This window comes from Babylonia areolata, chromosome 7 (assembly GCF_041734735.1).
Source record: "Babylonia areolata isolate BAREFJ2019XMU chromosome 7, ASM4173473v1, whole genome shotgun sequence".
Lineage (NCBI taxonomy): Eukaryota > Metazoa > Mollusca > Gastropoda > Neogastropoda > Buccinidae > Babylonia > Babylonia areolata.
The window spans coordinates 8,126,052-8,138,551 of NC_134882.1; the positions used below are offsets into that span (position 1 = coordinate 8,126,052).

Below are 12,500 nucleotides of genomic sequence, written 5' to 3' on the forward strand. Positions count from 1 at the left end.
CTACACTCTGGTAGTCTGTGTCAAATCTGAACACTTAAAAAAAAATTATATATATATATTTTTTTTAGAAATGAAAGGTGGGGCTTCGGTTGCTGTCGATGACAGACATACAGACAGTGATGGACAGACAGTCAGTTACGAACAGACATATTATGCTTTAACGTGGGCTATATTCTCTTTCGTCCTGCAGAGATGACAGGTAACGATAACAAACATAAAGTGAAAATGGGCGAGTGTGTCTGTTGGTACTGCTGGGTTTTTTTGGGTTTTTTTTTTTACATTTTGACTCACTTGTGTAAACAAAGTGAGTCTATGTTTTAACCCGGTGTTCGGTTGTCTCTATGTGTGTGTGTGTGTGTGTGTGTGTGTCCCCGTGTGTCTGTGTGTCCGTGGTAAACTTTAACATTGACATTTTCTCTGCAAATACTTTGTCAGTTGACACCAAATTTGGCATAAAAATAGGAAAAATTCAGTTCTTTCCAGTCATCTTGTTTAAAACAATATTGCACCTCTGGGATGGGCACACAAAAAAAAAGAAAAAGAAAAGAAGCCTAATTATATGCAAACTGCATTTACTGTTATATTTATATTTTTTGTATTCTCTAAACTTGGCATTTTGACCTCTTATTCTGACACAACAACAAGAGGAATCATTACTGTCATTTTTTGTGTGTTCAATCAGGAACTTCTTTTGCTAAGCATGGAATTTTTATTTATTCTGCAAACATTTTGGTGCAGATAGTAAAAAAAAGGAAATTACTCTGTAATTAATGCTAGGGGACTTAATTTATCACAAGTGAGTCTTGAAGGCCTTGCCTCTCTTGTTTTATTTATATTTTAAAGCTGATACCATTAAGTATTCTTATCAGCCAAAGCAAATCAAAGTTCAACAGTGAGAACTGGGGGTAATTGATTTTGGTTCATGACATATTCAGATATGTCGTTTTCCCCAAATGACAGTGGTGGAAGAGCTGGGGAGAAAGTCAGAAAGAATGGATTGATTGATTTATACCTTCACGAATCAGCTGTACCAACCTCATCACCAGAATCATCACACCACCACTTTGCACCCTCTCCCACAACCTCTATATTCTCTCCCTCCTCTGTCTCTCTGTCTCTGTCTGCCTGTCTGTATGTCTGTCTGTCTGTCTCTCTCTTTGTATATTTCTCTCTCTTTCTCTCTCTCTCTCTTCTCTCGCTCTCTCACGCAGTCTTGTCTATCTGTATGTTAATTGAGGAGAACGAAAGTGCCGCCGTGACTGAGACAAGCGCATTACCGGTTAACAAATTAAAAACAGGTGAAGCGTCGAACTAAAAAGAAGGCGGTGTTTACCTTCCCTCAACTGGCGGGTTCTCGAGACACGGAGCCTGAAGAGGAGAAAGCAAAGCAGGCATTCACTGACCGTTTGTGAGGAAGGTGGCAGAATGGTTAAGACGCTCAGCTGCCAACACAGAGAGTTCGTGAGGGTGTGGGTTCGAATCCCGCCGCTCTCGCCCTTTCTCCCCCCCCAAGTTTGACTGGAAAATCAAACTGGGCGTCTAGTCTTTCGGATGAGACGATAAACTGAGGTCCCGTATGCATCACGCACTTGGCACACTGAAAAAGAACCCATGGCAACGAGAGTGTTGTCCTCTGGCAAAATAATTATGTTGAACCGAAATCCAGTCTGATAGGTACACAAATATATAAGCATGCACTCAAGGCCTGACAAGCGCTTTCAGACATCCACATAGCAGATGTGGTGTAATGTTTTTGGATTTGCCCGAACGTAGTGACGCCTCCTTGAGAAACTGAAACTGAAACTGAAACTGACCCATCCATGGAGCCGAGCTAGCTGGAGCAGCCAGTAAACTAGGAACGTAAGAGGGCGGAGCGAATACGGTGGTTATTAACTCTCTCCATACGAACGGCGAAAGAGACGACGTTAACAGCGTTTCACCCCAGTTACCATCATCAACATATTGCAAGCAGAAGGCTCTTATACTGAAGAGGTGAATGTTGACAAAGAATACCACAATTCTGACGACGGAAGCTAAAGGTTGGGTCATTCAGACACCCACTGGACATCCGAAGGGTCTGTGTAGAGGAGAAGAGAGGACTGGCCGTACTGAGTGAGTTAAACTATGTGGACGGATAGCAACGTGTCTTCGGAGAACCGTGGAAGAAAGTTCCTGTGGCTCCTTGGCAACGCAACCCTCCACGTGGACCCATTCCCGCCCAACACACTCTTCTCCTCGTTATCCACCCCTATCACCCTTCATTAAGCGTAGCGTTAAAGGTCAAGGCTTCGTTTGGTGCTGCTGAAGTTTTCTTAAACATGCTGACTTTAGTCTCTTTTTTTTCTTCTTTCTTTCTTTTTTTTTTTTTTTTTTTTTTTTCAACTTGAAAGTTGTCGAAAGAGTGCTAGAAAAGTCAGGCGAATTTGTTCTTTTGCATTTTCTTCTGACACTCTCGTTTGGAAGCAGTGTACAATGGAGAACGCGAATGGTATGGTGTATTATCTCTCACTCTCTCTCTCTCTCTCTTTATGTATATATATATATATATATATATATATATATATATATATGTGTGTGTGTGTGTGTGTGTGTGTGTGTGTGTGTGTGTGATATGGGGGTGGGTGGGGAGGAAGGGAGCTCTCTTCAGTCTAGGCCATGAAGATATGGTTTTATATATTTTTGCTCTAACCATAATTATCATCACAATCTTCAAGATAAAATGTTCTCAGTTTTATGTGCAATGCGGGTGGATGCGGCGTTGCAACGAATGCGCCCCCCCCCTCCACCCACCTCTCCCACCCCGTCCACTTCCTACCCACACACACATACAAAAAGGAATCATCATTACTGTTACCACGCTAAATTGATTCTCTCGTGTGCCCTGCAATGACAGTTCGTGATTATATCCCTTGTCCTCTCTGTACTCAAAGGGTGTATGTGTAAATGATTTGATATATGAAAGGAGTATAGGAGTATCAAAAAATTATGTACGTCATTGATATTGCTTGACGACGTTAACAAATTCAACTTGAACAGAGAGGAATGCTTGTAGTACTTAGGTTTTATAAACATTTGACGTATATGTTTTAGTGCTGGGCAGCAAAGAACAAACTGCACCTCGTTTTCTTGGGCTTCATGAGAGAGAGAGAGTGTGGGGGGTGGGGGGTGGGGGGCTTGATAAAACCGATAAGAATAAGGGAGGGAAGCAAAACACACCGAGAAGAGAGAGAGAGAGAGAGAGAGAGAGAGAGAGAGAGAGAGAGAGAGAGAGAGAGAACGAAATAATACAGCAGAAACGAAACTAGGAGACAAATTATGAGCAAGGAAAGAAACTTGAAGACAAATTATCAATAAAGAAAACAAACAACAACAACATTGAAAGGATCATCAGTCTTTTTATAAAGTAAAAAAAAAAAAGCTTGAAGATAAACGGTAACTAGGATGAAGGAAACCTTGCAAGACCTACAGATTCAGACAGTGTTGAGTATCCTCCTCCTTCTACTTCAAGAATAAAGATAAACCTGAAAGGAGGAAAGATAATCAAGGAGGTGAGGGGAACTTGCCAGCCAGACGCAGATCCCCCCCCAACCCCCCCCCCCCCCCCCCCAAAAAAAAGGGTCAAGAATCCTCCCCCATAAAGCATAAACACTTGTAGCGAAAAATATGGAGCGGGGTCTCTCGCTGGCTTCGTTCCAGCCAGCAGCCAGAATAAAGACCCTGTGTATGTTGTTGAAACAGCTGTTGTGTTTGGCAGGTAAGCCCAGGACGTGAAAACCTTTCAGATACGATCGAGGAGTACGTCTTCTGCGGCGCTTGCCCAATGGGTAGGAATCAACGTTGAACGTATAGATCTGCCTGCGTGCGTAGTGTGATGGTGCGAGCATAATACCTTTACATTTAGCACAGTCATGTGAAAGAAAAAAAATGAAACAGTCGCTAAACGCTTGGAAAAAAAAAAGAGGAAAAAGAAGAAAAAAAAAGTCTTATCGCTTAGCTTCCAAATCTTCCATATCTCGGAGACTCTTTGAAGTCGGGCAGAAAAATGTGCAGCAATTAGGTTAAGAAGCCAATTAAATCCTACAGGAGGGCCTGCGGGGCGCGGCACGGGGCTCAGTTATTTTCGTTTCATTAGGCCAGTAGCCGGGCGGCGATCTCTAACTGACGTCCTGATTCTTGCTGACTGAAGAGACAGACACTACAGTCAAATAACGATTTTTTTTCTCTCTCCAGCTATCTCTCTCTCTCTCTCTTTTTTGTTGTCTTCTATGTGTATCATCACTTGTGGATCACACACAAAAAAAATGTTCTTTGATTTCTGTGAATACCCGTTGCGATGGAAACAAATCAAAATGGCCGCCAAACAATGTATCAAAGAAATCGGGTTTGTGGTCCATGTGGTGCATGCAAACACTTTTTGTTATGTGGACTTGATACACAATGACATTATCTTCATTTGCACGTGAGATTGTGTTGATTCTTCAATTATTGTATTTTTTATGAATTTTTGAAATTTCGGGTATTGCGAAATCCTCAAAATTTACAATGGGTAAAAAGATTGGAACTGCTATGAATTAAAACCCAGAAAATATTTTCATACATACTCACGAAAAAACTTCAATAACATGTCATAAAACAATCGTGCAAAGCCTCATGGTTGTAGTTTTACTCATCATTGAGCAAGTCCAAGGTATGTTGTCAAGGCCAGAAACTTGACGACTTGTGTCAAAATTGAACAAAGTAAACACTTCCGTGATTCAGCAATCAATCTTTATTGGCAATTTTTCATTGTGTAAGACATCTTTACAGTGGGGAAAAAAACGTATGCATATGATAGAAGAGATGTTGAAGAATCAAAATCCATCAAAAACCCAAATCATTAAAAAATCATCATTTTGGTCTCTTTTGCACTGCCGTGTCCCCCATATTTCCTCCTCGTCTGACACATTCCCGGCTGGTATTTGTGTCGAACATCATCTGTCAGTATATGCACCATTCTGCGAATGAAAATTCGGAGTGCTGTCAAATAAACATTTATATCAAAACCCATTCGTTACAACAATCAATACTGACGGGCTACCTCACCGGCGAACGAACGTTTTGTCACTGACTGTGGTAGCTGTTGGGATTCTTTCCTTGAGCAACGATCTGCCGCAGACAGTTGTTTGCCTCAAAAAATTAATGTCTGTCATATTTCGCACGTGAGGGCCGACTCTGACTAATAACCTCTTTGCTTGTTTGTCTGTCAAAACGACATGAGGCTTCATTATCAACAGTGTGATTTTGATATGGAGATGACAGTACAAGAAGTAGTCTTCTCCCTCCACCTCCGCCCCCCCCCCCCCCCCCAAAAAAAAAAAAATGTAAGAGAGAGAGAGAGAGAGAGAGAGAGAGAGAGAGAGAGAGAAGACAAGCCACAATTATTTATTTCGAGTATAATAGATAAGCACTGGTGTGCTTTTTATACATCCAGTCCCCGCCCTGAATAGGGTATACACTACACAATGCTAAATGAAATTAAAGCATGGTGTTAGTAGAAATATATAACAGAAGAGAAAAAAAAATCGAAAAAAATATCTTAAAAAAGAACACACACACACACACACACACACACACACACACACACACACACACACACACACACACACACACATGGCATACAGGCACAAGCATGGTGTTTGTAAAATGCATAGGAAAATATGAACAAAATGAAAGAAACAAACACACACAACACACACTGCACCACAGACCAGAATGGGGGATGGAGGGTGAGGAAGGTTCTCAGTCAACCATACACATTTGACAAACAGTATCATGGAAATGAACGTTTTACATAACACATCATGGCATAAGGTGGGAAAGGCAATGTCTTTTGAAGGTGGTAAAATTGGACAACGGTGTTGTTAAATTGTTTCTGGGAGTGAGTTCCATTGGGTGGTGCCTGAGTAAACCAGACTGGATTTGAACAAGCCAATTCTTGGGATTGGGATATGGACTTGGGAGAGGGGAGAGGGGGTGGGGTGGGGTGGGGGTTGGGGTGGGGGTTCTTGATGAATTTCACAAAAAATTTGTCTGTTAATGTTGGTGGAGAGAGAGAGAGAGAGAGAGAGAGAGAGAGAGAGAGAGAGAGAGTGGAAACCTGAGATCTGAAACACATTTTTATCGTAATTACCTGCTTGCTATTTTCCCCTCCATTGCCATAAACAGCAGTAATGTGAACTTGCATAGTGCATCACAAAAAAAAAAAAAAAAAAAAGGTCTGGCGTGCTGTCCACCAGGTGAGGCCGGGAAGAAGCCCAATGTGTTGTTCATCGTTGTGGACGACCTACGCCCCACGCTGGGTTGCTATGGCAACTCCATGATGGTGACCCCCAACATTGACAACCTGGCCAAGAGGAGCGTGAGGTTTGACCGGGCCTACGTGCAGGTATGAGGGATGAGAAATACTTGTTTGTCTGTTTCCATTTGCTGTTTTATGTTGATGTGTTTTCTTTTTTCTTTAGTTTTGTTTGCGCTGTGTTGTTCCGTCTCAGCTTCTGTCTGTTAATGTCCCTTAATTTTTATTTTATCTTTTTTTTTTTTGGTTCTCTGTATCATTCTCTATCTGTGCCTATTACCCCCCCCCCCCCCCTTTCTCTAGGACTGCCCCAGCCCTAGCATGTAGATATTATTAAGTCATCTACATTCAACACACACATACACACGCATGCACGCGCGCGCTCGTTCGCTCGCACGCACACACACAAACAAACAAAACAAAACAAAACAAAAAATAAACAAACGAAGCCCCTCTTCTCACCCTTTCTTCCTCTAAGTTTTACTGAACATCTAGTCGTTTCAATGAGTCTTCTTCTTCTTCTTCTTCTGCGTTTACTCGTATGCACACGAGTGGGCTTTTACGTGTATGACCGTTTTTACCCCGCCATGTAGGCAGCCATACTCCGTTTTCTGGGGTGTGCAAGCTGGTTATGTTCTTGTTTCCATAATCCACCGAACGCTGACATGGATTACAGGATCTTTAACGTGCGTATTTGATCTTCTGCTTGCATATACACACAAAGGGGGTTCAGGCACTAGCAGGTCTGCACATATGTTGACCTGGGAGATCGTAAAAATCTCCACCCTTTATCCACCAGGCGCCGTCACCGTGATTCGAACCCAGGACCCTCATATTGACAGTCCAACGTTTTAACTCACTCAGTACGGCCAGCCCTCTCTTCTCCTCTACACAGATCCCTCGGATGTCCAGTGGGTGTCTGAATGACCCAACCTTTAGCTTCCGTCGTCAGAATTGTGGTGTTCTTTGTCAACATTCACCTCTTCAGTATAAGAGCCTTCCACTTGCAATATTTTGATGATGGTAATTGGGGTGAAACGCTGTTAACGTCGTCTCTTTCGCCGTTCGCATGGAGAGAGTTAACCACTCGGCTATTGCGCCCGTCGTTTCGATGAGTCAATAGACCGAACTTCCGCGTGTGAAGCTCGCACTTGGCGCACTGAAAAAAAACAACAACAAAAAAACATCGCAACGAGAGTGTTGTCCAATGGCAAAATTCCGTAGACGAAATCCACTCTGATATGTACATAATTAAACATCCATGCATGCATTCAGGGTCTTAGTGCGTTGTGTCATTCTGCTGGTCAAACATCTGCCTAGCAGATGTACTGAGTATAGCGTGTAGGCCGCCTACATGGATTTGTCCCGCGAACTGAACGCAGTGACGCCTCCTTGAGAAACTGAAACTGAAACCGTAGTGCCGGAACGAATAAAGCGAGACCCTGTGAATCACAACGTGATCCGTTTCGGTGTTCCTCTTCCACTGAATTCATTCTCGATTCCCCTTTCCTTCCCTGTTTCGCTTCAACTCTACAAACGAGGTACAAGAAAAAACAAACATGGCGAATATTCGATTTGTTTGCTCAAGTTTACCTTTCTGTCGTGAATTCCTTGCCTAAAAACAGAGTCAAAGAAACTGATTTCCTATCATCGTCCCTTAATTGATTAATTAACTAATGAATTCATTTATCTATCCATTCTATTGTCTTTATAAAAAAAAAAAAAAAATACTCGGAACGTGAAGTTGCCGGGTATCGAAGAATAGGGGAAATAATTCTTACAAGCTGACATTATTTGATGTGCGAGATACTCTCCCTTGTTTCAGTACTGGGATGGGGGGCGGAGGGTGGGGGTGGGGGTGGGGGATTATGGTGTATCAAACTGCTCTTTAGTACTGTCTATGAGAAAATGTATGAACTGAATATCGGGGATCTTTCTTTTTTTTTCTTCGATATTCAATTCATTTTTTTTTTCTGTGAGGGAAGCTCATATCCTGGCTTTTTGTTTATCTATCTGTTCTTCAATGACTCAGAACCGCGGTGTATTTCACCATCTGAGCCGCAGTATCACTTTTAATGACGTAGTGAGTCATTATGCTGACAGGCAATCTTCTGGCAAAAGTAAAATCTGATCTGTGCATTGGGGTCATGCTTAGTTCAGGCGTCTGGGACGCACTGCCTCCCTCCTTACTTTTTTGTTTTCTTAAAAAAAAAAGAAAAAAAAAGTATTGTTAATTTCTTTTTTCGGATAAGATTCCTTTAAACTGAAACATATAAAATGAAATAAAAACAATGATAATAATGATAATAATAATGATAATAGTGACAACAAAGAATCAATAGACTACCGTCCGCACAACATCAGCTAGCACCACCATAAGTATGTCGTAATTCTGGCCTGATTACAATTATGGTATATTCGATTAATACAAAATCCATAGCTGCCCTAAAATATGCCAGAGGACGTGACCGGCTTTAATAATAATGATAACAATAATAATAATACATAGTTTTTCTATGGCGCGATATCCAGCACCAATGCTGCTCAAAGCGCCTTAGTCATAGTTGACTATAAACATGCCTTAAAAAAACCCATATCAACCGCTATCTGACAATGGAAAACATCCAGTGTGTTCATATGAATGCAAAAGCACACTAAAGATTATAAAAGCTATGAAGTAAATAAGGCTTAGATTAAAACAAAATCCATTTCATAGACCACACACACACACACACACACACACACACACACACACACACATATATATATATATATATATATGTTCCTCCCTTACACCCACACACATACACACACACACACACACACACACACACACACACACACACACACACACACACACACACACACACACACACACACACACACACACACACACACACACACACACACACTGCCATTAAATATCAACGTTAGGTAAAGCAAGGAAAAGCATGATTTAATTAATAGCCGGGCTGTAAAGGTGTACCGTTCGTTTGTTCGGCATTGCAGCAAGCCTTCTGTGGACCCAGTAGGGTGTCGTTTCTGACCAGTCGTCGCCCGGACACCACCCGGTTATACGACCTGCGTTCCTACTGGCGCAAGAAAGCGGGCAACTTTACCACGCTTCCACAGCACTTCAAAGAGAACGGCTACTTCACTCAGTCTGTGGGGAAGGTGTTCCATCCAGGTGATGATGTTAACAGGGAAGGATGTGTGTGTAGTGTGTAGTGTGAGTGTGTGTGGTGTGTAGTGTGTAGTGTGTGTGTGTGTGTGTGTGTGTGTGTGTGTGTAGTGTGTGTGTGTGTGTGTGTGTGTGTGTGTGTGTGTGTGTGTGTGGAAAGTGTTCCATCCAGGTGTTGTTGTTAACAGGAAGGATGTGTGTGTGTGTGTGTGTGTGTGTGTGTGTGTGTGTGTGTGTGTGTGTGTGTGTGTGTGTGTGTGTGTGTGTGTGTGTGTGATTAGGTACATAATGTGTAGGTTGTATTTTTCATTGTTTACTATCTATGATCGAATACTATGACGTATGTGCATGCGCACGTGCGCGCGCGCTTCTGCATGTGTGCGTGTTGTGCATTTGTGTGTGTGTGTGTGTGTGTGTGTGTGTGTGTGTGTGTGTGTGTGTGTGTGTGTGTGAATAATTTGATTCATTAATTTTATAATGTATCTTAGTTTTGTATCTTGTGTTCAGTTTTTTTTTTTTTTTTGGTATTAACGTTATTCTGTTTGTAAACGCATAGGGCTTATTGCTACGATTAGCCGTAAACACTACTACTACTACTACTTTTTCTACTTCTACTACTTCTACTAATTTCTTTTCTTTCAGTCCTCTCTTTTTTTTTCTCGGGATTTTCCCTTTTCTTTCTGCCATTTCTGCCTTTCTTACTTGCTGCCATGTTGGTCGTTTCTTCCAGTTTAGTTTTCCTGAGAACCTTGGCATTTGGCGGAAAGGGGGCGTGGGCAGGGGGGCGGGGGGAGGGGGGGAGTATGGGAGGGGGGGGGGGGAGGGTGGAAGGGAGAAAGCGTTTTTCAGCACTTGATATTTTGTGGGCACTTTTCATTCTGTTGCATTCTTTGCTCGCTTCTAGGATGAGTGAGGTATTGCTTCAAAGTTGGGTTTTTTAATTTTAAAGTTCTTTTGTCTGTTATTTTACCTACTTTTGTATATAATAAACAGCTGTGTTTGTGTTCAGGTTTGTTTTATATTAAGAAAGAAAAGTTTCTAGAAGAAGTAAGAAGAAGAAGACTTAATGGTCAACATTTAAGGTTTATGTGCATTAATGTGACTGTACTTGTATTCTGATTCATTCTGATTCCCTCGCATCTTTTAAATCTCGTCTCAAAACCCACCTTTTCCCTCAGCAGTAAGTTCAATTGTGGCAGGTCCACTTCCTTTGCGTTAGCTGTGCTTGACTATGTATGTATACATATGTATGTGTACATAACTACATGCATGTATATGAATGTGTATTGTGTGCGCGTGCGTTTATGTAAGTTTGTGCCTGCCTATGTGTGCGTATGTGTTAGGGTAGCTGTTAGATACACATGTATTGTTAAAATGTATGTACGCAGTGTGTGTGTGTGTGTGTGTGTGTGTGTGTGTGTGTGTAGTCATATTTTGGTGTGTGTATGTAACATAGATGTAATTTTTATGTTAACAAAGTGTTTTTGTAAAGCACCTAGAGCAGATTTCTGGATAGTGTGCTATATAAGTATCCATTATTATTATTATGAAGGTTAGAATTGTAGGAGGAGAGACTTTGGCCCCGCCTGCCTAGTCCGAGGCTTGGACACAATGGGCGTGAATTCACTGCCTCGACAGCCGTGACAGTTTATCTGCAATTTCTCTTTTAGAGATGATAAATGTTGTTGTGTGTTGTTATTGCTGTTGTTTCAGTTTCAGTTTCTGTAGCTCAAGGAGGCGTCACTGCGCTCGGACAAATCCATATACGCTACACCACATCTGCCAAGCAGCTGCCTGACCAGCAGCGTAACCCAACGCGCTTAGTCAGGCCTTGAGAAAAATTATTATTACTATCACCATTATTATCATGTGTCTATATACTGTTGTTAGCATAATATTCCACTCTGTTCTTGACTTGACTGCAGGCAAAGCGTCCAATGGCACAGATGACTACCCATTGAGCTGGTCAGTTCCTGCTTACCACCCACCAACCCAGAAATACAAAAAAGCCAGGGTAAGAAATCTTTGACTTTATTATTAATGTAAGAAAAGGGAGATGTTTCTGACTCTGGTATATATATGTATTGTATTGTATTGTATTGTATTGTATTGTATTGTATTACTGTTTTCGTCACAACAGATTTTTCTGCGTGAAATCCGGACTACTCTCCCCATGGAGAGCATGTCGATACTCTGAGAGTCGCCACCCTTCTTTTTTTGTGTGTATGTGTTTTTTCTCTGCCTGCAATTTTATTTGTCTTGCTATCAAACAGGATTTTTCTGGAGAATGTTGCCAATGACAACGCTTTTTGTTTCCGTGGGTTCTTTTACGTGCCCTTAGCGCATGCTGCACACGGGGCCTCGGTTTATCGTCTCATCCGAATGCCTAGCGTCCAGACCACCACTCAAGGTCTAGTGGAGGCGGAGAAAGTACTGACGACTATGGGATTCGAACCAGTTTTTGCGCTCAGATTCCCTGGCTTCCTTGGCGGACGTGTTACCTTGCAAGGCCAACACCTCACTTGTATCTTTTTAAAAGGATATCTGGATCTTTCAGAGCTTTCAACCCTGTGTAACGATTTCTGCGGGGTTTTCAGGTGTGCCCGGGCCCTGATGGTCAGCTCCACGCGAACCTCGTGTGTCCTGTCACGGTCAGCGAGATGCCCGGGGGCTCCTTGCCGGACATCCAGAGCAGTGACTTCGCCGTGGAGTTCCTGAGGAACAGGACGTCCCGGCAGCTGCACGACCAGCCTTTCTTTCTGGCCGTTGGCTTCCACAAGCCGCACGTGCCCCTCAAGTTCCCCAAGGAGTATTTAGGTAGGTTGGGTTTTTTTTAATTTATTTTTTTTATTTTACATTTTTGTTTATCTTTATTTTTTTTATATGTCAATCAACAGCCATCTACCTGAAGATGTAGTCTTCAGCCCTATCCACATGTGAAATATGCAGCTTCTGTTCAAACGTGTGTGTGTGTGTGTGTGTGTG

General features: G+C 42.2%; 1 protein-coding gene across 1 annotated transcript in view; it reads left to right on the forward strand.

Moving 5' to 3' along the window:
* The window catches only part of LOC143283690 (iduronate 2-sulfatase-like), a 77,870-nt gene that overhangs the window by 55,642 nt on the left and 9,728 nt on the right, over positions 1-12,500 (forward strand). Inside the window, exons 2-5 of the mRNA XM_076589921.1 lie at positions 6,276-6,424; positions 9,344-9,521; positions 11,441-11,529; positions 12,113-12,332. Coding sequence (XP_076446036.1) covers positions 6,276-6,424; positions 9,344-9,521; positions 11,441-11,529; positions 12,113-12,332 — 636 coding nt within the window. The remainder of the gene's footprint in view (positions 1-6,275; positions 6,425-9,343; positions 9,522-11,440; positions 11,530-12,112; positions 12,333-12,500) is intronic.